The sequence below is a fragment of the Onychomys torridus genome, chromosome 15 (assembly GCF_903995425.1).
Source record: "Onychomys torridus chromosome 15, mOncTor1.1, whole genome shotgun sequence".
NCBI classification, from domain to species: domain Eukaryota; kingdom Metazoa; phylum Chordata; class Mammalia; order Rodentia; family Cricetidae; genus Onychomys; species Onychomys torridus.
Window position 1 is genome coordinate 27564871 of NC_050457.1, and position 19098 is coordinate 27583968.

Here is a 19098-nt window from a genome sequence, read left to right on the forward strand (position 1 = left end):
TGATAGCACACAGCCCAACAATCAACTCCCAGGCCAAAGCCAATGCACTGCATCCATCCTCTCTGTTGGGCCAGGAAACAGGTGATTATGGGGCAAGCCCTCCTGAAGACCCAATTTGTTTCATGCTTTGGTGAGCTTCTGCTAATTTAAAACAGAGATACTGACTAAATCAAAAGCTAACCAGAACAGCCTTGCCCTGCCTCAAAACTGAGAGTGTGAGGTCCCGGAAAGCATGTGATATAGATGCATTTGCATAGTCTTATTCTGAGCAGTCTTTTTGAGCAAAGCTCTTTTTCTTTCCACAACAGATTTCTTATTGCAAATCATCTGGATTTAATCTTCTATCATTTGTTAACCTGGTTCCACTGGAGATGCAGGAAGAGAAATAATGGGGTGAATTCTGCACAAATGCTAGGGATTCTCTTGCCAAGATACCAAACAAGGACAGCTGGATAAAACCCCAGCAAAAGGCTCCAATACTTCAAAAACGCCTTCCTGTCACTTGGCAAGGGAGATCAAGGGACTCTAGCAGACTGCATCTGAACAAATATCTGGGGAAAGTGAGTCAGCACCCCACAAAAACAGAAGGGAAGCTGCCTGCCTCCAAGTCTGAATCTGTATGCAGCAGCAAAGCTTTCACTCCAAAGAACAGAAGGCCCTGGAGGAGGCTCAGAAATTCCCCCAGTCAAGACAATAAAAATCCAAAAATCCAAAGCAAGTCACAGGATACCCAGGGTGTATCTAAGGTGGCTGGTCAGCTCATGGTCCCTGGGAGGAAATGTGACTCCAGACAGACTCAGCAGGTACAAAGGACTCACTTTGGCTGAGGGACAATGAGAGCCGTCTGTCACTGGAGCTTACAGACCTCCTGTCAGCTGGACATTTTCTCCATGAAAGACCAGGGCCATCCTTCTCTGAGTGTGCCAACTTTCCCAACTGATTAGACTGTTGAATGGGTGGTGTGGAGAAATGGCGTCTGAGATGGCTGCTGACAGGTAGGTAAACAGAGTTGCATTTTCACTCAGTACCACTCAGAACAGAACAGTGTTTCACACTGCCTACCAGTGAAAAATCGGTGTCACAGTACCAACCACTACCAACATTACTCAATGTTTCCTGAGCTTATTCTCAGCAGAGGGTAAGGACAGTTCTTTTTCCATTATAATCTCCCTTTGTGTCTCTGTGGAACTGTGAGTTTGTGGGCATGCCTGGAGGTGGAAATCTCCTGAGCTGGTTTTGGCATCTACTGGGATCCTAGCAGCAGGTCCCTGCAATGGGAAGAAACCCAGAACGTCTAGGGAGACAACTTGGCTATGGACTGGCTCCCGCAGGGACGGTGAGCAGGTCAAATCACAATGTTCATGCGGATGTCATTAGCTGGGGCTCAACTAGGCGGGTTTCAGCAGCGCCGGGAAGTCTGTCCTGAAGTGTGAGCATGGCAACAGGAGTCTCTAGACAGTATGACATTGCAAGTTGTAAGGCGGGGTGGGGGTGGAGGGGAGTGGGAGGGGGTAGGGGAGGGGGGGGGGAGGGGGTAGGCTGAGGGTGGAGGAGTATCTAGGCCATAGTATGTGTAAAATGGTGAGCGGGGCCTGGCAAGAGCTGGGCATGTTGGTAAGGACCTAGGAGGTTAAGATGTGCAGCAGAGAGCCTGCCCTTGAGGAGCTGAGACATTAGGGTCTGAGCTTGGAACAACAGCTAATAATACGGTCTCATCACCAGTGGCATTCATGGCTACCCCATGGCTGTACTTGATTACTGTGGGTTCTCGGGCTAGGCCTACACTTCCACATCTGCAGAGAGACACTCAAGAGCATAAGTGTAGCATTCACAGACTACATTAAAGTGAAAACCACATATTTTCAAAATGAGTAATACAAGTGCAAACAGGTAGAAGGATATTCTGAGGAAAACCAGCCTTGAATTGGGTCCAATTAAACCATCACCAATTAGCATACTGAAATACTTACATCACCACAAAAATGACACTGAACAAATAACCCGAGTCCCCTTGCCACCCAGACTCTGAGGTCTTAGAGAGTTTGCACAGGCTGTTGAAGCCTGAGACCCTTCTAGAGTGCACTGCTTAAGTCCACCGCCCTGCTGCCAGTCACACTTGGTGTTACTGCCCCTATAATCCCGGGAACAGCCTGCATCTCACAGGAGCCGCTTAAATGGAGAGCTGCAAGGCTCTAGAGCAGTGCTTCTCAACCCCCCTGCTGTGGCACCCCTTTAATACAGTTCCTCATGTTGTGGTGACCCCCAACCACAAAATTAATTTGTTGCTACTTCATAACGGTAATTTTGCTATAGTTACAAATTTTAATGCAAATACCTGAAATACAACCCCCCTGAAAGGGCTTGGGGTCTTGACTCCTAGGTTGAGAACCACTATTTGAGACTGTTCTGTAGACCTGCATCCCTCTAGCTACAGCAGCCTCACAGGTCTCCTAAGGAAAAGCTTCTCTTCTTCAAGGCACCTAACATTTAATTTGCATGATGTGATAGTAGGCCCCCTCATTTTTACCTGTGGGGACAAGGTTTATTTTCCCCCTGAACCTCCCCCTCTAACAAAGAGCTTTTATATATGTTCATGTTTTACAACCCATGAATGCTTATAAAACCACTTCGTAAAGAAAACAGATCAAATTTAAGATTTTTCTCGAAACACAGATGTCTAACATGAACAATAGCAGAGAAAAATTCTTAAAATGCTTAGTTTACTGAGTTTTCCTTATTACTCCATCATCACCCTTAATTCATTATAATTATTTAAAGCCTCACAATACAAATAAGGTTTTGATTAAGACAGAGCCTCACTACATAGTCCTGGGTATCCTAGAACTTGGTATGTAGACCAGGCTGGCCTCAAAGTCACAGAGATCTGCCTGCCTCTGCCTCCTGGGTGGTGGGATGAGTCATCACACCCAGCAATTTAATTGTTCTTTATTTTATTCTCTCCAAACCTTTGCTTCTTTAGCTCATAATTTTCCTTCACAAGAGCTTTATATATCTAGTTTCATCTTTAAAAAAAATAGTCTCACAATATATTGCTGGCTGGCTGGGAACTCACTATGTAGATAGGCTACCCTTGAATTCATAGAGATCTGAGTTCCTTTGTTTTGGAGTACTGGGATTAAAGTCGTGTGCCATCAGGCTTGGCCTGATTTTTTTTTTTTTTTTTTTTCAAGACAGGGTTTTCTCTGTGCAGTCCTAGCTGTCCTGGAACTAACTCCATAGATCAGGTTGGCCTCAAAGTCACAGAGATCTGCCTGCTTCTGCCTCTCAAGTGCTGGGATTAAAGGCATGCACAACCATACCCGGCCCTAAGAATTTCTGCTTTTGGTGATTTTTTTTTTAATGTTAAAAGAAGAAATTATAATGCTGAAAGAACTCTGAAGGCTGTTCCTCTGAATGCTATGTAAAAAATGGATTCATAAACTGAATTTGCTAATACTGAAAGACATCAGAATGTGTTACGGGCCTACTGCACATACTAACATAGAAACAGAACTTCTTTATTTCCTCCATTTGCAGTTTTAAGCCCCACCCACCCAAATGACATTTACTGTATTAGTGAGAGATCTCGGGTAGAAGTCTGGATTCCTGGGCTGGAGAGATGCACAACAACCTGCCTGAGGACAAACGTGGCACCGCAGCTCCACCACATGTTCCACTGAGGGATGTGCCAAGCATTCACTACACGACACATGCATATGAGGACACTGAGCATACACTACATGGGTCACGTTTCTTCGGGAGAAACTGTTACCAGGATATATTCCATTCGGCATACACTTGCTGAGTCCCTCTTTATCTCAGACTCTAGGGAAATAAAGAAACAGCTTCATATGTAAAACAAAACGATTTGCTAACAGATGATGTTAGTAAATGTATTAGGAGGGAAAAGAGGTTATGTAGGTACTTAGAGTGGAAAAAACAAAAACAAAACAACTAAAGCAAGGGCACCAAGTCATGGTAGATGCTGACAGTGCTTTACATCTGGGTCCCAGAGCTGTCCACTGCATGGATATTATAGTTTTCAGTTTTATGTTTTTACGAGATTTCTGTGTGTGTGTGAATGTGTCTTTGCATTTATATGTGTCTCTTCAGCTTTTTCTTCCGTTTGTTTTGTCTTACTCTTATTATATTTACTTTTAGGTATCTGTTTATATTCTAATGAGAGAAAGAAAGGGTATGGATTTTGGTGGTTTGGGAGAATCTGGTTGCATTACAGGAAGACAAACCATAATCAGATATACTATATGAAAAAAACCCTATTATCAATAAAACAAACAAAAAGAAAGAAATCTGGCAAAAAGTAAGCTGTTCCTTGTACCTGAGACAATAGTGACCCTCTTCTGCTCACATTTAACCCCTGCACTCCCTGCTCTAACATCTGCCACCTACAGCTAGAATGAAGTGTTAGTTAGATCCTGCTGTACATTGTAATAAACTTTCGTAAATAAGTAATAAACTTTCATATATATAAATTTTGATTATGTGGGTGCGTGTCTGAATATGGCATGTACACGTGAATGCAGGTGCCTAGGGAGGCCAGAGGCCAGGGGTGTATGATCCCTTGGAGCTGGAGTCAGGTGGTTGGAAGCCACTTGACATGGGTACTGGGAACTAAATTTGGGTCCTCTGGAAGAGCAGCAAGTACTCTTAACTGCTGAGCCATCTCTCCAGCCCCTAGTCTTACATATTTTAAAATAAAATAAAATAAAAAAAAGCATGGTAAAGAAAGGGAACAGGTCATAATGACTTCTGTACCTAGTTTTTTGTTTATGGTTTTAGGGTACTGGTTCTTTTATTTTAATTTGGTGTTTAATCTCCACACCTGTTTAAACTATGCAAGAGTAAGTTAAAAGTACCTATACTTGATCTGGGGATGCAGGCCAGGTGATAATGCTACATACTTAGCATGTACAAGGCTCTGGGTTCAATCACTCAGCATTGTCTACTTAAACTCATGACTCATTTATCACAACATTTACATTCTTTTAAGTCAGTAATTGGCTAAGATTAATTGGCAAGCTCAAGCCTGAAGCTCTTAAAAAAAAAAAAAAGATACAAACAACATTATAATAGTGCATTCTAATTTTTAAATCTAGCTTGCATCATTCAAGCCCTATTTCACCAAAGACTTCCTCCTGTGTGTTTATTACTTACTTAGACTATTGGAATGACATATCTTATGTTATTTATCAAACTGTATGCTTTTATCACTAGTGTAGCTGGGAAGAGTTATGTGTGAAAACCTTGATTTATTGCTAGTTTTTAGTAAATGATTCAGAAGCCTTTGTCAGTACTGGGAAATGCCAAGACCTCAACCAGCTTATTGGGGAATATTCCTTTACACTATGTGAAGATATTTCACTGTGGTTGGCTTAATAAAAAGCTAAATGGGGCTGGAGAGATGGCTCAGAGGTTAAGAGCACTGACTGCTCTTCCAGGGGTCCTGAGTTCAAGTCCCAGCAACCACATGGTGGCTCACAACCATCTGTAGTGAGATCTGGCGCCCTCTTTTGTATACATAACATATAAATAAATCTTAAAAAAAAAAAAAAAAAGCTAAATGGCCCATAGCTAGGCAGGATTTTTGGGGCAGAGATCGCGAACACTGGGAAGAAGAAGGAGAGTCACCAGCTGGAGACAGAGAGAAGCAGGAGAGCTGGGTGGACAGTGCATAGATGATGCCAACAAGCCTCAGGCAGCACAGAAATGAATAGAATGGGTTAGATTACAAGAGCTAAAAACAAGCCTAAGCTATCAGCCGAGCTTTCATAATTAGTAATAAGTCTCTGTGTTGTGATTTGGGAACTGGCTGGCAGGACCTACCACTGCTGGCTTTTGATATTTGCTAACATTTTAACCAAGGGGAAAAGAAAATTCTTTTTTCTTTTTTTTTGGGGCAGTGGTGGTGGAGGTGGTGGTTGATATTTTCTATTTTTCTTTTGTTGGGATAAAGTATATATTTACTACTCTAAAAATGTAAGCAATATTTGATATTTACAAATGAATAGAACCGGGGATATGTAAGTTGTACAAACTAAATCCTTTCATTTATGAAATAGGACACGGGCAACACTTGATATATATATGATATAATACACTATGTGCTGAGTAGTTTTATAACAACTTGACACAGGTATAATCATCTGAAAGGAGGGAAATGAGAAAATACCTACATAAGATGGGACTGTAGGCAAGCCTGCGGGCATTTTCTTAATTAATGATAGATGTGGGAGGGCCCAGCCCATTGTAGATGGGGCCACCCCTAGGCTGGTGGTCCCAGCTTCTTTAAGAAAGCAGGCTGAGCCGGGTGTGGTAGCGCACACCTTTAGTCCCACCACTTTGGAGGCAGAGGCAGGCGGATTTCTGTGAGTTTGAGGCCAGCCTGGTCTATACAGCGACTCTCTGGACCGCTAGAGCTACACAGAGAAACCTTGTCTCAAAAAAAAAACCCAAACAAACAGAAAGTAAGTAAGTAAGCAAGCAGGCAGGCTGAGTAAGCCATGAGGAGCAAGTCAATAAGCAGAACCCTTCCATGGTTTCTGCATCAGCTTTGGCCTCCAAGTACCTGCCTGGTTTGAATTCTTGTTTTGGCTTCCTTCAGTGGACTCTGATTCTGGTTAAGCCAAATAAATCCTTTCTTCAAGTTGTTTTTGATCATGGTGTTTCATCACAGTAACCCTAACTATGACTAAGACACACACACACACACACACACACACACACACACACACACACACACTTTTCTTTTCCTTCCTTCCTTCTTTCTCTTTCTTTTCTTTTCTTTTTTGAGAAAAGATCTCACTATGAAGCCCTGGCTGGCCTGGAACCCACTACATAGACCACGTTGTCCTCAAGCTTACAGAGAACTGCCTGCCTCTGCCTCCCAAGTGCTGGTATTAATCACACGTACCATCATGTCTGGCTAACAACACTTGCATTTACAGGTGCTAGACAATCTATATGACAGAGATGTCCTCAATCTGTGATGAGACTTTTTCAGTTTTACCACTTATGTAAATATGTGTTTATCTGTGAGCACCACAAATGACACGCTGTATGCAATACTCAGCAATTTCTTTCCTTCACCGTTGCTAGGACTAAGACCCACTGTTCCCACGGTTGCTACAGTTAATTCCTTTCAGTGCTATAAATAACTCATCCGTGCACACATGTACTCTATTTGTTTTCTTGATGATGGACATCTGGGATGCGTCAGTGTTTGCCACTATAATGCTGTATGACATTTGCCCAATTTTGTCTGCCCACAAATGCAGAAGTTCCTCTAGCTAATTCCTAGGGAGGATGGCAGAGGATAATGCTAGGTCACCTGGAATTCAAGATCAATTTTAAGTCATTAAGTTTGTCTTCAAGTCCATAAGTTGTTCCTATTTTTAACGAATTTCATCCATACTAGCACTGCATAAACAATCCCATTGACTCACACCCACAACGACAGCAGACACCTCCTGACCTCTTCATTTTCAGTAATTTCATCAGTGAAAAATGATAACTTATGGTGGTCCTCATCTACAGTCCCTGATTACTAATGAGGCTGAGCTCTTTCATATGTTTAGTTACCATTTGTGCCTCTTCCAAATTGTCTCTTCATGTCATCTGCTCATATTTCCACTCCCATTGACTGGTAGTGTACTCCTCCACCTACCTTAGGATGCTGCTAGTAAAATGCCTTATCATTTTCTCTAGCATTTGATTTGGTTTTTGCTTTATAAATAAATCCTTTTTTTAATGCAGTTATTGTATTATTTGTATTATTGTATTTCAGTTAGCACTTTTTGTGTCTTATTTGAGAACTACATCCCTGGCCAGGTAACATAAGGGTGCCATCCTCTATGAAGTTCTAGAAGCTTTACATTGTAGATTAAGATCTTAGTGGACCTGGAATTGTGTTTCAGCTCATTGGAGGAAGAAGAGTCAATGTTATTTTTTTCCCACATAACTAGCTCATGTTCCAGCACCAATTACTGGAGGCTTTGTTTCTGAATATGCCACTGACTCTTTTAGTTTGATGGACATGCATTTACTAGATGCTGATGTTGTACCAGGCCTGCCAGAGGTACTAAACAGAACCCAACATTTACCTGCTCTGCATAGTCTACGTGGTGTCCAGCAAGCAGCCACCAATGGCTTCTGACCTGCACTTTTTCTACTTAGAATTAGGGCTCCTTCAAAGACTGTGTCAGAATAAATCAGATGGCTCTGGATCTGTACAGATGTAAAGCAGTGTTTTAAACCACACATCAGGAGCAAGAGTGCTGTGGTTAGTTAGCTCTAGGCTGAACTACAATCTCTTTCATACATTTAGTTAGCAAATTCTTTATTTGGAGGTTTTGAAACATGAGTGTAAATTATTGATATCTCCCAGATGGAGATGCGACATCTTATATTTGGGCACATCCCAAGGATGCATCATCACAGCCTTCTGCTGTGACAAAATACTTGAGGTAATCAGCTCATAATGATGGAAGGATTATATTATCTCATGGTGTCTTCACATGGGCCGCTGGCTACGTCACTCTTGGGGCTGTAAGGAAGCAGTCTATCATGGTGCAGAGTGCAAGGCGGATGGCACCTCATGATGGGAGGCAAACACAGAGGGCCATTTCCATCGAGGGCATTTGCCTTCAAGGACATAACTTCTTTCCACCAGGCTTCCTCTCCTAAAGGTTCTTCCTCCTGTCAACTGCCACAGGCTGGGACAAAGCACTCAAATCGCTGGACACTGGGAGATAATTCAAGGTCCAAACACCACCCAAAGCAGTAGGGCAGAAATCATGACCTCTGACCTCTAAGACACAAGTGGCTTCACTGTAGCTTTGATGGATCATCCCTGCTGGAGGGCTGAGTCTCTTGCAAAGAAGCCCTAACACCTTGATCTGCCATGCAGTAAGAAATACTCTGATAAACTTCAGAAAGAGACCACCTGGGGTGTCCTGTGTAACTGGCCAAACTGTGTCTCATCGAATGCATGTGTAGAAGTTGTGACCCCTGTGTGGTCGTTGGGAGATAACTGAAGTTAAATGAGGTCACAAAGCTGTGATCTTAATCTGAGAAGACTGGTGACTCTGCATTAAAAAGAGCAGATACTGATCTCATGCCTGGGCAAGCACTGAGTCAAGGCCATGTGAGTGCTGTGGAGAGGCAGTGTGCAAGCCACTGAGTCAAGGCCATGTGAGTGTTGTGGAGAGGCAGTGTGCAAGCCACTGAGTCAAGGCCATGTGAGTGCTGTGGAAAGGCAGTGTGCAAGCCACTGAGTCAAGGCCATGTGAGTGCTGTGGAAAGGCAGTATGTAAGCCAGAAGGAGAGCTCAGACTTCCTTAGACTTCCACAGCCCAAGCTGACCAAGGCAGTTTGAGCTATGCAAAGAGAGAGATAAAGATACTGAGCTATCTCCAAGCAAGCTGCTTCAACTCCAGCTACTCCCAGCAAAGGTTTACTGAACTTATAACTCAGAACTGCCCAGCAGACTCCCTTCTGAAATCCTGGTCCACAGAAACTGAGAAAATGAAATGACTGTGGAACTTTCTGACCACTTGGATTAAAACGCTTCATGTTAATGGACAATTGGAACCGTTATCCGATACAGATATGTACAAAGAAAGAACTGTGGAATATAATTTCACATTTCTCCCATCCAGGTATTAATCCTGCTTAGCTTAAGAGATCTGATGAGTTCAGTGTGGTCAGAGTAGTCTGTCTGTGGGCCATAATTTTTCTTTCTTTCTTTCCTTTCTTTCTTTCTCTCTCTTTCTTTCTTTTCTTTTCTTTTTTCTTTTTTTTTTGAGACAAGGTTTCTCTGGGTAGCCCCAGCTATCCTAGAAACTCACTCTGTAGACCAGGCTGGCCTCGAACTCACAGAGATCCACCTGCCTCTGCCTCCCGAGTGCTGGGATTACAGGCGTGGGCCACCACAGGCAGCAATTTCACATTTCTATTCATGAATTTTAAGTGAAACTAGACAAGATAATGACTAGTATCTGGTTACTTTCTGGACAACTCAGTATTATAAGACTAGCTTCCTTTTAGTAAAGTATGCCTGAAATCGCTGACTCTGAAGTAACGATGATTGTCATTTCTGTAGCTCAGTCTTCTGTGTTACAGTATGGCTGTCCTTTATCCTTTACAGTTAGAACATTTGGGCTATGTCTACTTTGTTCTTATCTATAAATGGGATGCTATTTATATTTTAAAGCACCCACCCTGGTAGAAAACTGATATTGATAACTGTAGCTTTTAAAAAAGACTGTCTATTTGTCCTGGAAGGTTTTTAAAAGTAACCACATTTACCTAATGCAATGAGTCTCAAAACCAAGCATAATAGTTAGGCTTCATTACTCTGATATAACGTTAGCACACAGCAGAAGACCCTAAAAATAATCACACAGCAATCACTGAGTACGAGTAACTACTCAGTTAGGAGGAGGTGATAACTGTGGAGCCAAACCTGAAACATCTTACATTGTTTCAATAAAGTCTAAATAAACCAGTCCAATCTGGGGGGTGGTGGTACACTCATGAGGCAAAGGCAGGTGGATCTCTCTGAATTCAAGGCCAGCCTGGTCTAAAGAGTTAGTTCCAGGACAGCCAAGGCTGTTACACAGAGGAAAAAAATTCCCCAAAACAAAAAAACAAACAAACAAACCCAAACCAGCCCAAATAAACATACAAATTCCACAGATGCACTGGCGACTATCGGGTCAGCAGGGAGCACCGGTCTATGCTACAGGTGTAATCTGCTCTCAACTGTAGTGGAGATGGGTCCCAACACAAAATGTAAACATGGGGCAAGGAATCTAATGTGACAAGCTTCTCTGTGTCTGGGTAACACTGGAGAGAGCCAGAGAGGGAGCAAAGTGAAGGAAAACTACTCCAAACAAGAACCTACTTATGAAGGTCTAAGAGTGTAGCTCAGTGGTAAGGCGCATGCCCGGCAGGGAGGCCAGGGTATGATCCCTCATGGTACCAAAGGAGGGAGAGGGGCAGTGATTTAGACAGTAAGGAATATCATAAACTTACTTTCATTTGTTATTTTTCTTTTTTCTTTCTTTCTTTTTTTTTTTTTTTTTTTGAGCTGAGGATCGAACCCAGGGCCTTGCGCTTGCTAGGCAAGTGCTCTACCACTGAGCTAAATCCCCAACCTTATTATTTTTATAGTGTCAAAGAAGAACCATATTGATGATTTATCAACTTCAGAGCCAAAATGATCACGGGCACGTGAAACTAGAGAGCATGCACATTTCACACACCAGTCACAACGGTATGTTGTCAGGAGCTGCACATTAAACAGCAGTCAACAACAAAACCCAAACCTTATTTCAACTCTTGTCATAAAAAGGACATTTTTATATTTCTGATTTTGCAAAAAGAAACATGCATAATAAAACACAAATGTGAAATTTCAGTCATCTTCAACAGAATGCTGGGAAATGTCAGGAAAGTAAGAATTTGAAGCAGAGGCATGCTTACAGTGCCAGCAGGCAAATGCCCATCAATGATGAGACGTCAAAGGCATTCAAGGCAGATTCACATACAACATTCACTATGTGCAATTTCTGTGAGTCCTGGAAACATTAAGGAGAAATGTAGAACGGCTGTGGCATATCAGCAGTATATTATCAATACTGTTGTGGGATATCTGTACACTGTGTGAAAATGTATTTGCTGTGATTGGTGTAATAAAGAGCTGAACGGCCAATAGCTAGGCAGGAGGTATAGGTGGGACTTCTGGGCATAGAGAGGAATTAGGAGGAGATAGTCGAGAGGTAAAGAGATGCTAAGAGACATGGAGAGGAAACAGGAAGTACAAGATGGGAGAGAGGTAAAAGCCACATGGTAGGACATAGATGAATATAAACGGGTTAATTTAAGTTATAAGAGCTAGTTAGGAACAAGTCTAAGCTATAGGCCGAGCTTTCATAATTACTGAGAGGACTCTGTGTCATTATTTGGGAGCTGATGCTGGTGGAACAGAAAAAGACTTGTTATACAATACTAAAGTCCAGACCACAAGATCCTCAGATAACAACCCAATTTCATCTGAATCTAACTGATTTGGTCTAATATAAGGCTTGCAATAGTTTGGAAAGTTAAAGAGGTTTCTCCATTGAGCTACCAAGTTCATGATGGCTTTAAAAAGCTTAGATTTATGGATGTGCACCCTCTACATTCAGTCTTTAATTCTAAGTGAGTGCAATTAATACTCAATGTAGATGCAACTGATATAAAACAACAACGGAAGTAATTACTACAACTGCTGGAAACAAACTCTAGGAAAATTCAAGTGCTTTTTACTCTTGATCAAACGTTCACACCTTTTCCTCTTTTATTAATAAAGGTTAAAGTCAGCGCCCTGCACATACACACACCTGCTCTATCATGATATGTACCCAGCCCCCAGGGCCCTGCACATACACACACCTGCTTATGATGACCCATCCCAGGGCCCTGCACATACACACACCTGCTCTATCATGATATGTACCCAGTTCCCAGGGCCCTGCACATACACACACCTGCTCTATCATGATATGTACCCAGCTCCCAGGGCCCTGCACATACATACACCTGCTCTATCATGATATGTACCCAGCCCCCAGGGCCCTGCACATACACACACCTGCTCTATCATGACATGTACCCAGCCCCCAGGGCCCTGCACATACACACACCTGCTCTATTGTGATATGTTCCTAGCCCCCAGGTTCTTACTTTTTAAAAAATTTGTTTGTTTGTATATGCTTGTGCATGTGCATGCTGGTAGACTACGGTGGTTAGCAGAGGGTTTGGGTCTCCTGGAGCTAGAACTATAGGCAGCATGTGAGCCACGCAACGTGGGAGCTGGGAACCAAGCGTGGCTCCTCTGCAAGAGCAGCAGGCACTCTCCTGTGCTGAGCTCTCTCCGTAGCTCCAGGTTTGTTATTCTTGTTACGGCTTTTGTTCTTCCTCCTTTTCAAGGGACTTACCCTAATTCTTCACTTACTTGTAAATGAACAATTCTCTGAAATACATCTTCTCTCATGCTCATCTCAATGTCAAAACGAGAAAGCCGTTTGTCTGCTTCTGTGCTCGCGGCCCGCACTTCCCTGTCAGACGACACGTGCTGAGGGAAGTCCAGCATGGTCCTCTCCACTGTTGAGTAAGAAGAGACTGTGAGCTGGGCGGTGGTGGCGCGCGCCTTTAATCCCAGCACTCTGGAGGCAGAGGCAGGCAGATCTCTGTGAGTTCAAGGCCAGCCTGGTCTACAGATTGAGATCCAGGAAAGGCGCAAAGCTACACAGAGAAACCCTGTCTCAAAAACAAAAACAAAAACAAAAACAAAAAAGAGACCGTGAACACCACAGGGCCTGTCCAACTGACCCGAGGCCAAACTTCTCTCTTTGAGAGGAACAAATGCTGAGGACATGTTCTCTCTCATTTCGGCTCTCTGCAAAGGCTCTCAATACTAGCAAGAGCAGTCCTAGATGCAGGAGTTAGCTGTTCACTTGGCATCACTGTGAACACAATACGGCTGTGCACTCGGCACTGATAAAGTCCATTCAGGGCATGACTGATTAACTGAATTACAAAGACCCAGTTCCTATACATAGTTGTCATGATCTGGGAAGGGAGGAGCCTAGTGCATAAAGATAGATGGCAGAGCCAGTGGGGTGTCAATGAGAGGACACTAGGTGGTATGCTGTGGAGAACAACTCTAGAAGAAGAAGGATCTGCTGTGTTCTGGAAAACAAGAGACTGAAAGCAGGGGACCCCACCGGGACACCAGATATTTACAAAACGAGCCAATTGATGCAGCAGGAAGGGGTATATATAAAGAAGTTCTTAATCATTTCCCCTACTAGAGACTCCTTGTAGAGTCTAAATTATAGGCCCCACCCAAAATGCACATATCAAATACAAAATTCTAGATAATTCTAGATAGATCCAGCAAGCAGCTGGATGCTGTGGCTATGCCTGTTAAATGATGATGGTAACGGCTGCTCTAATCTTCACCGTGAAGTCAGGTGTTGGGTTCTCATAGACTCTAACTGGGAATTAACTTCTGATATTAGTGAAGCAGCTGTAACTACAGACAGTGATAGCTGTGGTCACACTGTGACAAGGGACACATACACCTTACTACCTTCAGTATTGTGTCTGTTCTCAGGTAGACTCTCACGCTACAGTCCAGGCTGGCCTTGAACTATCATTCTCCTGCTTCAGCCTCCTGAGTGTTAGCATACAGGTATACCCCGTATGTCTGGGCTTACCATCAGAATTCTGCCTGTTTTATAAACTGGTAAAAATTACACAAACAATCCAGAGTAGACACAGAGCCATCCTTTCCTCAGGAAGGAACAGTGCAGGCAGATACTGCCACCCTCACATTGGTCCTCTTCAAACAGTGTTACCAGAGTAAAGCTACTAAAAACATGTCAGAAATAGCAGAATAAATGCATAGTTTCTACCACTGAGCCATACCCCCAGCCCCACAATACACATTTGTAAAAAATCAAATTCTTTAATTATACTTTAAGCACTTGACTTAGTGTATATAAATATATAATATTTAAAATATGGGTTGGGGATTTAGCTCAGTGGTAGAGCGCTTGCCTAGCAAGTGCAAGGCCCTCAGTTCGATCCTCAGCTCAAAAAAAAATATTTATACTATATTTAATATATATTTACATTTAGTAATTAAGGAAAAGGTGGCACAGATTAAAATTTTCATACATACAACACTGTTTTAGAGCTACAGGTAATAATATAGTTATAATTTCTACTTGCTAAAAAGCAATTAAAGTTTCTCAAGAGCTTAAATGGGTAACAACATAAAGCGCAGGAGCCTAAAACTGGAAACAATCCTGAACAATACACCGAAGACCATTTCCTTCCTTCCTTTACCACAGAAACCTGGAAGCAGACTTCCGTTCCCTCTGCCAAGCTATAAACAATGCTGTCTGTGCCCAGGGCGGACACCAGACGAATAAGACTCACAGCTAACCGTAGCACGCACCCCAGAACAGGCAGTTAGAGAGAGTAAATTTTGAGAAGTCTACTCTCTCAGAGGCTTGATGGCTAACTGTAAAGATAAATTTACGGAGAACAAGAACAAATATCACAAACTTCTTTACACATTTAAAATATTCAGCACTGGGGAAAACCAGAACTCCAGAGAAGTCTTTAAATGAGTTTGTGCTCCCTGCCCTCACTGTTTTCCTTTCTTCTCAATCAAATGCACACACTCTTAGGCTGACACACTAGCCTGCTGAGGAAAAGGAACTGAAGAAGAAATGAGAACTTGAGCCAAGAACAAACCTGTGCTGCTGGAAAAACCCTGCCTAACAGGGACCGGCGGCCATGCCTGTGACTGACAGCAAGGACCAGGCAGATTCTTCACTCAGGAGTTTACAGTTAGGCCTTAGAAGATGCAGTAGCCACTAACCAGAGTGCAGAGCTTGGTAGTAGGGATAGATATGGAAGCAAATACAGAGAGAAGAGAAAATACCCGAGGCCTTACGACAATGGTGTGCAGGGTAGGGAACACTGGGTAATTAGGGGCTATCACAAGCACAAGTCACTAGAGCTGTGCTGGTTTCAGACAGCCTTCCAGTTTCCAGAACACATACAAATAAATATTTATGATACCCAGTTTGCATATAGAATTTTATATGCACAATTTTTATATATAATATATAATTGTATATATAATATACAAAATTTATAGACATAATTTTAAGTGAAGCCTGGGTACACAGGCAAAGTTGTTTGTGTAGTCATACTTATCCTACAGAAATATGTTCAATTCTTAAGAGGTAATCAAAGTGAATCTTCATTTGTGTAAGCCGAAGGACATATTTAAAACAACACGAATGAAGACAGAGAAGTGAATAAAGAAAAATCAACTGGAAACAGCCTGCCATCGAGACATTAATCACTGCGATGAGTGGTTTTATGTGCTGAGTGGGAGGGCGTTTTGGATGAGACCAGCAATGAAGTTGGTGAACTGGCTCACTGGCCTCCACAGCAGGTAGCCTCAGCTAGTCAACTGAGGGCCTGACTAGAACAAAAAGTCAAGTCGAACTTTCTAGGAGGCTGACTCTCTATGTCACACACAGCTCCTCCTGGGCCTTGGGACTGCAGACCCACACTGCATAGTTTAGCCTTGCTACCTTTCACACTTAGTGAGCCAGCTGTCCCAGTGGGAAATCTCTCCAATATACCCGATGGCTCTGCTTCCTGGAGAATTCTGATAGATACAACATCACTAACATTGTCTTGCAGTTTTCCTTCTCTGTGTGTGTTTCTTCTGTTGTTGTTGTTTTTGAGATGAGGTCTTGGTCTATAGCCCCACCTAGCCTTATACCTACTACACAACAGTAGCTGGCCTTAAACTCTCAGCAATCCTCCTGCCTCAGTCTCCCAAAGGCTAGGATCACAGGCTCCTTCTGTATGCTTTTCTCCTATGCTGTGACACACTTTTTCTAGCCATGATTTAAGAGCTACAGGGAGTTACAAAGGAAGGATGTTTCATCGTTTATCTAGCTACCAAACTGTGTCTCTAATTCTACAATAATGTGATTATCAGCTGACATTTAGAGCGTGTGTCAGAGTCTTTGTTATGAAACAGTATCTATTTAGACATTAATTTATATAGGAATCTTGCCGTTATTATTTCACTGGAATGAATTAGAATTTCTGGGTGAGGGTACAAGACTCTTGGTAGTTCTGATGTGTAGAAAAGAGAGTGCACACCATGCAGGGTGAGAGAGTGCACACCGTGCAGGTGAGGTGACAGAGTGCACACCGTGCAGGTGAGGTGAGAGAGTGCACACCGTGCAGGTGAGGTGACAGAGTGCACACCGTGCAGGTGAGGTGACAGAGTGCACACCGTGCAGCACCTAACGAGGCTCACAGACCTTAGTTAATTCTAAGCAATAGCCAACCCTGTGTAAGAGTTAACTTCTTGTAAAAGTGGATAACTGACTGTCCAGACAAAAAGGGTAAAATGGCTATAGATTCCGCAAAAGGAAACACGTGTGCTCACATCTCCACCCACCTATGTACTTGACTTCCACATCGGCCAGCACCTGCAAACAGTTCTCGTAAGTTACGTCTTTCAGGTCGATCGTCCCCACAGCATCATACACCTGCTTGGTCTGTGTGATGAGCTCTTCTGTCCTCGTCCTGATCTGCTCTGGAGAAAGGTCCCATCTTAGCACGTTCCTGCCAGCAGTGGCGTAGGAAGATGCAGCCTGAAGTGGATTCACCAACTCTCTCCCCAACGTCATTCTGAGCAGAATCCGGGAACCACCAGCTCTAAAAAGAATTGGAAAAAAAGAACAGAAATTAAGGACTTCTTGGCCAGAGGTTAACATATAAACATATAATGAAATGAGATAGCAAGTAAGACCTTTTCAAAAAAGAAACAACCCTTTCCAAAACAAAAAAAATGAGTGAAAATGTTCTTTATTTTCTTGCGTAATTACAGTTTTAGTGGAATTATTACTATGTAGACATGGACTTGAATATATGAAATCATACCAAAGGAAGATAGCTATCAGATATATGATAACTTTCTTTTAAAAACTAAACTAATTAGGTCTGGAGAGATGGCTTGTTAGTTAAGAGCACTGGCTGCTCTCCCAAGGGACCTGGGTTCAATTCCCAGCACCCACATGGCAGCTCACAACTGTCTGTAACTCCAGTTCCAGGGGATCTAACATCCTCACCCAGACATACATGCAAGCAAAACACCAATAAGATAAATAAATAATTAAAAAATTAAGCTAATCTTTCCTGTTTCCACTGTGTACATAGGGTTTTTTTTTTTTAAATTACAGGTTTTGCTAAAGAACATTACAAATATTCTCTTTTCATGTAAGATATCAATTTCCCCCATAATTTTATATAAATAAAAATAGTAATTTGTATCTGATATATATATATCACATTGTAATAAAAGAAAAAACTGGGGTTGGGGATTTAGCTCAGTGGTAGAGCGCTTGCCTAGCAAGTGCAAGGCCCTGGGTTTGGTCCTCAGCTCAAAAAAACAAAAGAAGAAAAAACTGTCAGTAAAGAGACCAGCCCTTATTCCCTTAGACATCCCAACGAAAGATATTAACACTTTGCTTATATGTGTATCTCCTTCTCTCTTCTCCCCAACTTCAACCCTTGCCCCAGCTCTACTGCTTAGAAATGAAAAACATCATATTTACTAGCTAACAATTACATAGTGAATGTTTTGGCACTGACCCTTCGAAGACACATCCTGTGGTCACTCAAAAAAAAGAAAGAAAAAAAAGAAAAACCGAGAGCAGATTAAGTAATTTGCCCAAGGCCACTCAGCTACTCAGACAGTGGGAGCTGGGACTGGGAACCAGGCTAAGCTTAACTTCTCTTAGCTCACAAGATCCACAAACAGCCCTGAGGGAAGCAGGGTGTTATCCCCTGTTAACTGGAGAGGTAACTGAGGCCCAGAGGCTAACTTACATGTTTAAGGCCATTTGCCCAACAGAACACACATACTACATACGTGCAGACACTGTGAGGGGCACCGAGGGTAAAACCTGATCGCCTGGCCCCAAGGGTCTACTAAGGAAGAAAAGCCACAGCAACAAATGGAATTTATTTATTACACTGCTTTGTGAAGGGCATTATGATAGGTAGGCAGAGGGAACTCTGAAAGACTACAGAGGGGATACCTAGTCTAGAAGCTGGTGTGAAAACCAAGGTCCTAGAATACTGAACAAGTCAAACGTGACAGAGAAAGCTGCAGATAAAGAGGAGGTAGCCAACGCAGCGCCCTAGGATCAACAGAAACACTGAACCTTGTTCTGTGGCTCAGGTCCGTCTGTTTCGGTTGTTTTTGTCTTTTCTTCAGTGGTAGAGCTTGAAACCTGGACTGAATGCACGAAAGATGAGTGCTGTACCACTGGGTCCGACCCCAGCCCTGCTCTCAAACTTACTCTGAAGCTAAGAAAGCCACTGATGGGTTTTCATTAGGTGAGAGACCCGACAAGCTTTCTATCTGAGAGAATTCTCCCATTTCTCCAAATGACGAAGGGATCCTGAACTAGAGAA

General features: G+C 42.7%; 1 protein-coding gene across 1 annotated transcript in view; it reads right to left on the reverse strand.

The window, feature by feature from the left end:
* The window catches only part of Nln (neurolysin), a 99447-nt gene that overhangs the window by 45460 nt on the left and 34889 nt on the right, over positions 1 to 19098 (reverse strand). The window contains exons 2-3 of the mRNA XM_036207285.1: positions 17075 to 17334; positions 13019 to 13167 (exon numbers count right to left, since the gene is read on the reverse strand). Coding sequence (XP_036063178.1) covers positions 13019 to 13167; positions 17075 to 17334 — 409 coding nt within the window. The remainder of the gene's footprint in view (positions 1 to 13018; positions 13168 to 17074; positions 17335 to 19098) is intronic.